At 37.9% G+C, this 13,613-nt stretch overlaps 1 protein-coding gene across 1 annotated transcript; it reads right to left on the bottom strand.

The window, feature by feature from the left end:
• Window positions 1-1,243: 1,243 nt before the first annotated feature.
• LOC126236811 (tubulin beta-1 chain-like) lies at window positions 1,244-10,019 on the bottom strand. The gene is made up of 3 exons (XM_049946407.1): window positions 9,862-10,019; window positions 8,932-9,396; window positions 1,244-2,343 (listed from the first exon to the last, which is right to left on the bottom strand). The coding sequence occupies exons 1-3, from the start codon at window positions 9,916-9,918 to the stop codon at window positions 1,522-1,524; spliced, it is 1,344 nt and encodes a 447-aa protein (XP_049802364.1). The 5' UTR covers window positions 9,919-10,019; the 3' UTR covers window positions 1,244-1,521.
• Window positions 10,020-13,613: the final 3,594 nt, after the last annotated feature.

The raw sequence follows: 13,613 nt of genomic DNA, 5'->3' as shown, positions 1-13,613 counted from the left end.
AAGTTGTGAATGCATGAAACTCTTTACAGCTAATTAATCTCTATTTTGTGCTGCACTCCATTTGAACCAAAAGCTACCAATTTTTGTGTATCACTGCCATGATTATGGCAATAATGGTTTCAATTACGTCTTTGCAAGAATAATGACACTAATCTCTGAATGACACACCATCTTCTTGGGCACATCCCTCAGCAAAATACAAAAGCAATGAGTTGATACTCCTCTTCTGCTTAACTGCACTGATGCCGTCTATGACATACAAATGGCGTGGTAGTAACTGATGGTTAACAATGAATCACAATAAAATTTGACACACTAAAATTTGAAAATGAGTCTTACTGTGGCACTTAGATGTCAGCACATATAGCATAAGAATATAACAATGTTGAACTGGATTAGTACACTGAACAAAACCATTAGTTGAGTGATCATGCAAATAAGGCAAATAAGAGATGAGACTGGAATTCAAGGTATTAGTAAACTACTGCCAGTAGTGTCTTGCTTCCAGGGTGCTTATCCTTTACAATAGTTTCTCTGTTCAAAAAAAAAGTATAGTGTCAATAACTATTAAACTACTATTGTAAAGGACAACAGTGGTGTCTCAATTACGTGTTTGTTGGAACAGCAGTTTCTCTGTTTAATGAAGCCCTTTTTGTACCATGTCATCCATGCACATTTTTACAGACGTCATTAGTCCTTTGGAGCAGCACCAATATTACCCACAGAATAGCAGAATATAAAATGCAAACAATAAGGTGCCAACATAAAATGTGCTCTGAACTGCTGCTAAAAAAATTGTATGTATTTGAAAATTGAGTATTGACTTCACTTAATGGAAATGAAGAAAATGAGAACAAAATCTGTGGCTATACAAAAGTGTTAGTTCGTAAAAGGTAAAGTTACCACTCGTGCTTGCCTGCAAGTCTATATTATGCGAAAACTGCATTCTCTCTTAAAAACTATGAAGCTTTACTAGACCAAACAAAAGTACATGTGGTTTAAATGGCTGAAAACAGTGCTTATTCTAATCTGCAACAATTTATGAAACATTAAACAGCTAGTGCATCAGTTACTACACATAGCTTTATAAAGTTCATCATGTAAGATATTCCAATATCTGAAAATGATAGGTCAGTAGTTTCATTTAACTATTGCTATCATTTCTTTTAATATGTAATGCATGTTGTATATAGTGTGTACGTTCAGTTTCATAGAATGCCATCAGAAAAAAATTAAATGAAAATTCAGACAAGAATGACATTTTATTTATAGTATAAATAATAAAATTTATAATATAAAAATTAGGAAACTGATATAAAATTTAAAAACTGAGATTGCTAACAAGTTCTCTGCTGATATTTGAAATGAGGAGTTCATGATATTGTTGCTGTCATATCTACAACATACAATAGCATACACATTAAACATACTAACCGAAGTACGCATTAATTGTGTCGTCCTAAAAATTCACATCAAATGGAACAGAAATTATACTCTCTAGAATGCATTAAAGGGCATATCTCAATTTTCCTCGACTTCCCCCTCCTGTTCTTCTTCAAACTCTGCATCTTCATCTGCAGTAGCTTCCTGGTACTGCTGATACTCTGACACCAGGTCATTCATGTTTGACTCCGCCTCAGTAAACTCCATTTCATCCATCCCCTCTCCAGTATACCAATGAAGGAAAGCTTTACGGCGGAACATAGCAGTAAACTGCTCAGATATGCGCTTGAAGAGCTCCTGAATAGCAGTAGAATTTCCAATGAACGTAGCAGACATTTTGAGCCCACGGGGTGGAATGTCACACACTGCAGTTTTAACATTATTTGGGATCCATTCTACAAAGTAACTGCTATTTTTGTTTTGGATGTTTAGCATCTGCTCATCCACTTCTTTCATGGACATTCTACCTCTGAAGATAGCTGCAACAGTCAAGTATCGACCATGACGAGGATCACAAGCTGCCATCATGTTCTTAGCATCAAACATCTGTTGTGTAAGCTCTGGAACAGTAAGGGCTCTATACTGTTGACTGCCACGAGCTGTCAGTGGGGCAAACCCAGGCATGAAAAAATGTAGGCGTGGGAAAGGAACCATATTAACTGCTAATTTGCGCAAGTCAGCATTTAACTGTCCTGGAAACCTTAGACAAGTTGTTACACCAGACATTGTTAAGGAAACCAAATGGTTCAGATCTCCATATGTTGGCATTGCAAGTTTCAGTGTGCGAAAACAAATGTCATACAGGGCTTCATTGTCAATACAATAAGTTTCATCAGTATTTTCTACTAGTTGGTGTACCGACAGTGTGGCATTGTATGGCTCCACAACTGTGTCAGAAACCTAAAACAAAATAATAAACAATTATGCATGTATAACAAACATGAGGCAACTTTAACAATTTGTACTAAACAAAGAAGTTTTATAGTCTGCTTTTGGTGAACAGAGCACACAGTATACTGTCCTGTACTGTAAAATTTATCCTAATTTAAAAAAAAGACTCACTTATAAGACTGAAATTCTTGCACACTGATTTTCTGCATCATATTACATGCCTATCAATTATTGGAAGTAGGTCATAAAAATAACAATCTAGATATGTTTATGGGCATGGCCATCTTAAGGACACAAAAACAAACAATAATTCCTAATAATCTGAATTCAACAAAAAAGTTACAATACAACTTCACACAACATGCCGAAAATCTCCTTATAAATTGTCAACTATTCTTCCTAGATAAAAAATATACACCATAAACTTCTACGCAATATTGTTGACAATTTACATTTAAGTATTTTCCTTTTAATCTAGCCAGCACTCACCAAAGGCAGAAGGTCTATCATGAATGTTGCAAGAGTATTTGTGCTTGGTAATGCAGACTATCACTGAAATCCTACCTGAAATATGACTGACAATATTTAGATCTAATGTGGCAAATGTAGAAGAGGTTTTGTCAGAGCTTTAGCATATTGCAAACCTCTCTAGATCAATATGTACGAAGCAAGAATCATTTTGTTTCATTGTTACAATTCAGGAAATATGTAGACTGCATAGTGTGTCATACCTGTCTGAGCAAGAACATCAGGTATCTGACGAGTAAGCTATGTTGCAATTTCTCAATTTATAAAAAGGGCTATGAAAAAATCATAACCATCTCCACAATCAAGGCCTTCACAAAATATCTACAAAATTATGGTACCTACTTTCAGTCTCTCGTGGATCTTTATGTTATCAAAATAAACAATAACTAATCAAAAGCTCAAACATAAAATGCACCATCATTAACGATCCCACTATAATACCACAGTCTGACCACAACATAAACTAAAATGTAGGTTATATTTAAATAATCACTCCCAGTCTCAAAGAATTACTGAAGCTTTTCAAAACAGTAAACGCGTTAGGTGCAACCCACTGAAGCACAACAGGACCTCTACAACTCAAACTAAACAAATTAACAAATTCTTTATATAGATTGGATCAGTAGTACTCTTAGAATATTTTCTTGTGCTGTATTAAAAAAAGTAGAGGTCTCTGTGTGACTGCAAGAAAATGCAGAATGACAGATGTTTCCATCTTAAGGCAGTGGGCGGCAGCTCTCCTCAAATGCAGATAAATGCGACATAATGCCAATAATAAACAGCAAAATAATGCAGTAGTATCAGATTACAGCATCACTGGCAAAAGTGATATGAAATGGAACAAAGACATAACATCAGTGGTAGAATGGCAGATCTAAGATTTACACTTATACAAAGATTTTTGAATAGTTCAAGACAAGTAAACATCTTTCCACGAACTGCCACCAAGTAAGGAAATGAGGTTATGGGCAAGCAAAAAGCAGAGCAGAATCCTGAATTAGTAAAAGACAGGAAAGTAATATTACCATGGCCTTGTTTAATCAACCACCGCAGCACCTGAATGATTAGAGGAAATACAGAAAACCTGGATTAGATCAGCCACAAGAATATCTGGGACTGCTCATCCCATGAGTTAATGTAGTTATAGGAGAGGGGCTAAAATAAAATAAATAAATAAAAACCTACTTGTACATATAAGGGGCAAGTGTGTTTTGTCACATGGAAATTAGGAAAGGGACAAAGGATGGGACGATTATCAGCAGGAGGGATACGAACACGGTGACTCCTAAGGCAGACGACTTGTTCCACCCATTAAACGGGATGGGGTAACAACAAAAGAGATATTACGATGACAGGGTTTCTGATAACTATGCACCTTTGTTTTTCGTAACCAAGCAGTGGGGGGGGGGGGGGGGGGGGGGGACAGGGGGCTTGAAGGAAAAGGACTAAGGAGAGTAAATTAACATAAAAGAAAATAAGAAATGAAGATCTGTAAAAGTGAAGAGAGCAATAGGATAATTTATCACAAGGATATGGACACTAATAATGACATATTTATTTCCCTAAAGAACCCAATAACATCCAATGAAGTTATAAAAAGAATTTGGGTGAAGGAAAACATCAAAGATGGGTCAAACATGCTTTTTTAGAGATCCTCCATCAGGAGCCATACTGGCAAAGTGCTTCGAAGAAAACTTTGAGAATCTTTTAACTGTTTCTTGGTCATAGTCACGTGATTAAAATTAGTGCCAGAGTTCAGCATTATTGCAAGATTTTTCTTAATGTTTTACTGAAAATTACCTCAAGGAGACACAGAACTAGGGCTTTTTGAATGTCAACTTAAAGGAGGGCTAAGAAAGGAAGGAAAATATTTTTGCTTAGCAAGAATATCAGGAAATAAATTACAGAGTATGAGAGCATTCAACACCAAATATTCAACACTGGGCACAACGATGTGGAACACAGATGTATAAATTTAAGAAGCATTATGCAGTATGTATGTGCCAAACAAAGTTTTAATGGATAGGAATGACTCAGTGTGGTTCAGAAGGCATATCAGAAATTTGCTATATAAGCAAAGAGACCTTCATCACAGACTGAATCAAAGCAAAAGCTTTGTTGACACCCAAAGCTGAAAAAAGATAAAATAAGTGTATGGTGAGCAATGTGAGAAACGTTCAGTGAATTCTAAAGTAAAATTCTGCCATATTCTGAGAGTATTTTGGTCTCATGTAATGTTACTAAGCAGCCTGGAATAACTAGTCACCATACTGGCACCAAAACAGAAAATGAGAGGGAGAAGCCTGAAATACCTATTTCAGTCTTCCAAAAATGTTTCACCACAAAAGTTCACAATATTGTTCTTTCTTTCAGTTATTGTATAAACTTCGAAATAGTGGATATTGAGAAACATTATCACGGAACAGAAAATCAACTAAAATCTCTCAGATACTACTGAGATTAAGCTAAATAGCTTGTTCCCTTTCTAGCACTGTTTTATTTTAGGTCACTAGAGCAGTAAAGGGTCTCTAACAACTGGAAAAAGTACAGGTTACCAACTTCACAAGAATGGTCATTAGTAAGACATATTTCTGACACTCTCTTGAATTACAGGATGTATTTTATGCTCACACATGATATTTATGGAAAACAAAAATCTGCTCTATAAAAATCAGCATGGAATCCACAATATCCCGAGCTGTACACAAAAGTGACTGGGTCAATGATGCACCTCTTGTCTCCCACCAGAAGGCATTAGAAACAGTTCCACACTATCTGTTAGGGAACAAAATATGAATTTACTAAGTATTGGACAAGATTTGTGACTGGATTCAAAATTTCCTTGAAGATGAAAATGGATATATTGATCTTAACTGGAGAAATTGACATATGTAAAGGTAATTTTGGCAGTATTCCAAGAGAGTATTACAGGACCATTACCGTTTACAATATATGTAAATGATCTAGTGGATAAAGTCATGAGGGTGCTGCATGTTATCTTGGATGGAGAGTCACCATCAGAGCTAACTTCAGGTGTGTGCCAAGGGCATTTGTTTGGACCCTTGCTGTTCATGTACATTAATATCCTTGCAGACAATATTAATAGTAACGTCAGACTTTTTGCAGATAAAGCAGTCATTTGTAATAAAGTACTGTCTGAAAGAAGCTGCACAAGTCAGATATTGATAAGATTTCAGAGTGGTGTAAAGATTGGCAACTTGCCTTAAATGTTCAAAAATGTAAAATTGAGCACGTCACAAAACAAAAAATGTAATATCCTAAAACTATAACATCAGTGAGACACTGCAAGAATCTGCCAACTCATACAAATACCTCGGTCTAACACTTTGTAGGGATATGAAATGGAATGATCACATAGACTCAGTTGTGGGTAAAGCAGGTGGTAGACTTCAGTTTATTGGTAGAACAGTAGGGAAGTGCAATCAGTCCACAAAGAAGATTTGTAATCAATCACTCGTATGACTCATTCTAGATAATTGTTCAAGTGTGTAGGACCCGTATCAAATAGGACTAGCAGAGGATATTGAATGTATACAGAGAAGGGCATCAAAAATGGTCACAGGTTTCTGTGATCAGTGGGAGTGTGTCAGATACTGAGGAACCTGAACTCGCAGACTCTTTAATACAGATGTAAACCGTCCTGAGAAAGTCTGTTAACAAATTTTCAAGAACCAGCTTTAAATGATGACTCCAGGAATATACAACAACCCCTATGTATCGCTCAAATGGGGATCGTGAAAAAAAGGTTAGAGTAATTACAGCACGTGCAGAGGCATTCAATCAATCATTCTTCCTACACTCCATACATGAATGAAATGGAAAGAAACCATAATAGCTGGTACAATCAGATGTACCCTCTGCAATGCACTTCATGGTAGTTTGCAGAATATAGATGTAAATAGCTCCATGAGGTTGTTTCTAAATAATGTTGTTGCCTAGTTAACTGCATGAAGATCTATGGAGCATCAGTGATTTGATATAGGGTATGGAAGTTGACATTACACGTAAATAAATGAAGCATATTACACAAATATGCAAACAGATCCATTAATGTGTGATTATGCTGTTAGTGATAAATCACAAGAAATATTGGCTGTAAAATATTTAGGAGCAATCCAGAACAACAGGGTGAAATGACCACATAAAACTAACTGTAGGAGAAGTAGATGTCAGGCTGTGATTTACTTGAAGAATCCAGCATGCTGTGACATGGGATGATTTATTAGGTGTGAGAGAATTACCGAAGTGATCTACGAACTCCCCTTCCAGATGCTGCAAGAGAAGTGTTGTGTATCACTGAGAGCTTTACTATTGAACACAGTATGCTCCAATAAGTGACATGACGTAACAAACACCGTGAGAAGAATCAGAGAAATTAAACCTGTCACACTTCTGCCTATGCCTTAAGAGAGGTCAGACTCTAAATACTGAAGGACCATAAACTTTGTTGGAGCAACAGTTCCTGTCTGTTCTGTTCAAAGGAATTTGGAATTTGTACAGGACTTGAAATAGAAAGTCACGTATATTGTTATGACCAGCTTTCTCTGAATGTGTGACCTGTTTCACTTTTCAAAACAGTCTTAATGCATCTCTACAGCTCTATTCAGTATGGATGAGCCTCTTTGTGAAGGGCATTCATTGAGGAGTACATGTGATTGGTTGCTATGCTCACATAGCAAACAGTATAGTGGTTGCAACAGGGATGGCAGATGACACAGCAACTGTCAAACAGTTCTCTTATCTTGATGGTTTGAGTGGCACTTATGTCACGTATAGAAAAAAATTTTAGACAGCATATTCTGACAAAAGATAGACAAAGCTGGGAACTTGCAGATGTTTTTAAAGAACAGTCACATTTCATGGACACAAAAATGGCATGAGCTGTTTTTCTGTAAGAAAAGTAGTTCAAATAAATATTATGTCTTGCAGAGGGTGACAATTCCCCACCTTCCCCTATGGTATCACAGAAGTACTCTCTGCCACACACTTACTGAATTAAAAAGTTTGAATGATAGTATGTAGAAAAATAGAGTTCCACAAGAAGTTGTGCTGGCATAAGACCAGCTGTATGAAAATTATTATAACTAGCCCCTTATGGCAAATGGCACAGCATATGCAACCGTATCAAATTATTGAACTCACAAAGTTAGCACACTGCAATGAACAAACATTTGGCACATCTGTACAAAAGCCGTTTCACATTGCCATAGTAAAACGATAATGTTCCCCGCTAAATGAATGAAATAATGACGTAAAGTTCATTAAAATATACGGTATTTATTGTTTTCACGCCAATAACGCTCTATGCTTCCTTTACTAGCGAGAATCTGCGCTTCTGGTATGCTAAGTCGTTCTGACGGTAACCAGACTGGGCATGCATTTCTCTGCAACATGCTGCAAGCAAAAAATGCGCATACACTAGATTCCTGAATACGTAAACGCTTCCATATCTCATTAATGCCAAATATGATCGATATACTCCGCGTTTCCGTAACGAGCACTTGGAAAAATCCGCTGTCGCCTCCAGCGCTGTCATCAATACAAGCGCATTTCTCCTCATCGCTTTAAATATCCTGGTCGCGTCAGCGTTACAAACAACCTACTCAACGCCCAGCTTACCGGGCCGCTGTTCAAGCAGCTCTTCACTGCGCCGGCTCCTTCCACATTTTGAAAGGTCTCCAGACAAACTTCTGCAAGTCGAAGTTTGCGTTCAAATCAATTGCTACCACATCACTTTCACATTCTTGTCGTAACCTCACATTCAAACTCTACCTTTGTACTTGCACAAAATAGTAGCACATTTTTACTAGTGCTGTAATTCATTGTTATCGATATGAACGACAACAGTAATTTTGTATTTTATTATCCTACAGCTAAAAGCGCTTTTTAATGTAATACAAATATTTCTCTTGTAATTTAGAAGTTCACGATGAGGTACTGGTACGAACAACTTGATCGATACAGAACGCCCAATAGCGCTACATTAGCTGGATAAAGGAAATTACTTAATTCAGTTACAAGAATGTGATCTCTCTTTGGCGTACTTACCTTGGGCGAGGGCACAACGGAATAAGTATTCATAATTCTGTCGGGATACTCTTCACGAATCTTTGAAATAAGCAAGGTACCCATGCCAGAACCTGTGCCACCACCCAGGGAGTGGGTTAGCTGGAATCCCTGTAAGCAATCGCAGCCTTCTGCCTCCTTGCGTACAACGTCCAGCACGGAATCTACCAGTTCAGCTCCCTCCGTGTAGTGGCCTTTTGCCCAGTTGTTGCCGGCTCCACTCTGACCAAAAACGAAATTATCTGGCCTGAATATCTGTCCAAAAGGCCCCGACCGAACAGAATCCATCGTACCGGGTTCGAGATCCACCAAGATAGCACGAGGCACATATTTGCCCCCTGATGCCTGATTGTAGTAGACTTCAATGCGTTCCAGTTGCAAATCGGAGTCTCCGTGGTAGGCACCAGTTGGATCAATCCCATGCTCGTCCGATATAATTTCCCAGAACTGAAAGAAAAAATTACTTTAAATCATGAAACAAATATCTTTATTCATTTTATATCTAACCATATTTGCAAATTTCAGGAGAGTAATGTTCGGTAAGTTAAGAATTTAATTCTACCCAGAGCGCAAAAGCACTTCAACAAATACCTTACTAGGCTACAGTGTCAAACTCAATTCATCAGCAAATGACACGTGATCAAAGATTTTTTGGTTCATTTTTTTTTTTCACATTTTGAACAGGTCAGACTCTTTATGTGACAAATCTGTGACTATTATATTTCTAACAGTTACAAGCTAGTACATGAAAGTGTTTAAACTAGTTAAACACTATGAAAAGTGCTCCGCAGTAGAGTGCACTGCCTACACCAAGGGGGGCGGAGATGTGGTTGACAGTGAAATTAACATTTGTGTACAGTATATTTACAATGATGAATAAATATGATGACGAAATATGTTCAACATTCATACCTTTGCGCCGATCTGGTTACCGCATTGACCAGCCTGTATATGAACTATTTCTCTCATATTGCGACGGCTGGACTGCTTGCCAAACACGTACTCACTCTCGCTCGTACTCTCGCAGACTGCAATCGATCCGGTACCGACACAGCAGCACACTTTCCGCCAGCGCTCCGTACAGCGCAGCGCAAAGTAAACGCAGTGCAACCAACTAAGATACACGTATCAAGATGTATTGATTGCCAGCGACATTTATGTAAAAGTTCTCTATAGTTTCGACGTAACAGGCGTAAAATGTACTTTTTTACTGGTGCATTTATTTACGGAGAATATTTGTTTATAATTTTTGCCAGCGATGACCGGACTAGAATTTTCGGCCGCCTTTCACGGAGAGTATGCTATACATCCAGTATGTATGATACTTTAAAAATTATATTAATTATATTCGCGTTTCACTGACTCAGACAACAAAACAGTTGTTGAGATATGGAAAGAATAAAATATTTTACAAAATGAGAAACAAAAATGTCGTTTCAAACACATAGGCCTATATTTCCGAAAAACAGATGATTTGTGATTCCATCATATTGAACTGCGACTTAACGATACAACATAAAACTTACAGATGACGCTGTACTTGAAAGTGAAATGAATTTAGAAACACGATGTAACTTAGTTGGAATGACGTTTCACTTGGTGGACCAACGCATCATTGAAACTCTTTCGCCGGGGAAATACCCAGTGAGGGCAGAGTACTGTTGTAAGAGGTGGGCAAGAGCGAGTATATCCAAGAATCGAGAACTCTGTTCTCTCTAAGCAAAAGGAACCCGATACACACCCGAGAACGTAAACTGCAAATAGTAATACCTTGCAGGTGCTAAAAGTGGTAAAATCTCCTTTGTAGGAACCAACATAGGTTCTAAAAACAACAATCGCGTGAAACCCAGTTCGCTCTGTTCGTCCACGAGACCCAGAAAACAGGGTAGATGCAGTGTTTCTTGACTTTCCCCAAGACGTTCAACATGGCTCTGCACTGCCGCCTAATGAACAAAGTATAAGCGTACGGAACGTAAGACCTTCTGTGTGACTTGACTGGTGAGTGTTATAGGATGCATATTTTATATTGAAAATACATAAAGACCCTTTATTATATGATTACACAACTGCAGAACAATATTTGGAGGGAATGATGACCTCGCTCTCTGGTTCCCCATCCCGAATCAATCACCCAACCAACCAACCAACATTCTTTGGAAGCAGTTACTTCCATAAAACATCCAGGAGTATGTGTGCAAACTCATTTGATGTGGAACGACCACATAAAATTAATCGTGAGTACGGCATATGCCAGATGGAATAATTGGAAGAAATCTCAGGAAATGTCGATCAACAAAGAAAGTAACTGTATAAGACACTCGTTCGATCATTTCTTGCATTTTGCTCATTAGTATGGGATCCGTACCAGATAGGATTAATAGAAGAAATAGAGAAGAGCCAAAGAAGAACAGTATGTTATACGTTCATTTAGAAAGCACGAAAGTTTCATAGAGATGCTCAGCCAACTCTAGTGGCAGACGATTCAAGAGAGGCGTTCTGCACAACAGTATGGTCTGCTGTTAAAGTTGCGAGAGTGTACGTTCCTAGAAGAGTCAAGCAATATACTGCTTTCTCTTACATACATCTCACGAAAAGACCATCAAGATAAAATTAGAGAAATTTAAGCCCACATGGAGGCTTACCAGAAATCGTTCCTCCCGTGAACCAAATGTGACTGGTACATGAAAAGGTGGAAATGACACTGGTACACAAAATATTCTCCGCAACACACCATGCAGTGGCTTGCGCAGTATAGATATAAATACAGATGTAGAACAAGAGTGAAATGCTGCTAGATTAGAAATGAGAGTGCAGACGTGTTACGAGTGACCTAGTGAATCCAAACTCTGGATTTGACAATAATGTCGGCCACTTGCAATACATTTAACTGTCTTCCTACTGATACCCTCACCCACAAACGTGATAGGAAAGTCTTATCTTCACATCATGTTTATCCACTAAGTAAGTGGTTTGTGAAACAACACTGACTGATATTACTCTGTTCCTTGTAGAGACATGCAGAAATATGTACATATACATTCATTTGTATCTGCACATCACTGGAAAAAAATTTCACATACCATGCTCTATTCTGATCAGAACTTGTTTTCACATATAAGCAATACACCAAAATGAAATCTGACATTGGTTGGTACTAAATTCTAATACACAGACAAATTCACCTTGCATCTTCCACTAAACTAGTCAAAGGCACCATGCCACTACACATGTGTAACCCAGACTCCTGGGAGGCTGTTGGGTGGGAAAGAACTGTAGCCAACTACAGATTCTGTCAGTTTGTGAGCTCAGGAGCATCAACGGTACTTTCATTGTGCGGAGAATTTTGACGAGGGCCTCTTTAGGAGGTAAGAGATGAGAAGCCAGACTTGTAAATCGTGATGACTGAGACTGTGGATGGCAGCTCCCCAGACGGCTTACCGAGCCTCAGCGGAGGCATGCGGAACACCGACTGTCGCGACATTCCCTGGTGGCATTTGTCCGTATTTTCAGTGTGTCCAAAAAGATAGCTGCATCCTTAATTTCAACATTTTTATTAGAACATGTTTCCGAATAATTACCCTCCCAGGTTTACATAATTATTTTTAAAGTTAATTGAACATTTCTTAGTGCAATGCTTTGTGGTTGCTATTGCAAATACAATGTATTTTAAGTTTTTTAAATATTAGTATATATTTCAATGTTATGTTCTGTATTGTGTGACAAGTGAAGAATTCAGTGAAACTGTATGAATTCTTACAGTAATGAGCAGCAGACACAAAATGGAAATGAATACAAATCTGAAAACTTTGGTCTGTTTTTGCTCAACAAAAAGAAATACATATCCACAATAGAAGAAGCCAGTCTATGGGACCAAAAAATTGGAGTTCTCATTTTGTGTCACTTACCATAATTATTCTAGGGTCTTCCAAATGAGACAGACTTGGCAGAGGAAGCAGACAAAGTGTGACTCACAGTGGACAAAAGAATCTGAATGGCATTGTTCGAGAGAGCAGATAACTCAGTGTAGGAGAGACTCAGTTTCACAGCTCTCTAAGTGCTGTATGATCTGCATGTGAAGGGCAACAACAATGTAACAATACATGGTAAGTTGATGGAACAATTCTGTGGCAGTAGGACAAAACACACACACACACACACACAGACAGACAGACAGACAGAAAGGTTTAACTTAGTAAAAGTTAAACCCTTGTGTGTGTGTGTTTGTTGTCCTGCCACTGCTTGGTGAGTAGATTTTTTATGTTCCATGTTGTTGTTATTCAAGAAATTGCTCTTTAATTACTTGACCAGAGAGACACAGATCAATGTTGATACATTTTGGCCAAATGAAGCTAAGAAAAAAGGTACAGGCCCTGAAAAAGACAATACTGTATTTACTGTGGTGTAAACAAATGGGGTTGGCCTTGTGTACTGTTAAAAAGTACAATAATCTGAGGCCAAATAAATGACAGAATTCTGCAGATGCATAAAGAGACAAGTAATCATCCAAAGCTAGCCATGGAACTTGAATGAACCAAATGATGAGACTCATGTAAGAGATATGATGCATGTCAGAGTTGAACAAAGATGATGTAACTTACCAAACGAAAGTGTTGGTATGTTGATAGACACACAAACAAAAACACACACAAAATTCAAGCTTTCAC

The sequence above is a fragment of the Schistocerca nitens genome, chromosome 2, assembly GCF_023898315.1.
Source record: "Schistocerca nitens isolate TAMUIC-IGC-003100 chromosome 2, iqSchNite1.1, whole genome shotgun sequence".
Taxonomy (NCBI): domain Eukaryota; kingdom Metazoa; phylum Arthropoda; class Insecta; order Orthoptera; family Acrididae; genus Schistocerca; species Schistocerca nitens.
This window is presented reverse-complemented; position numbering and strand designations above follow the sequence as displayed.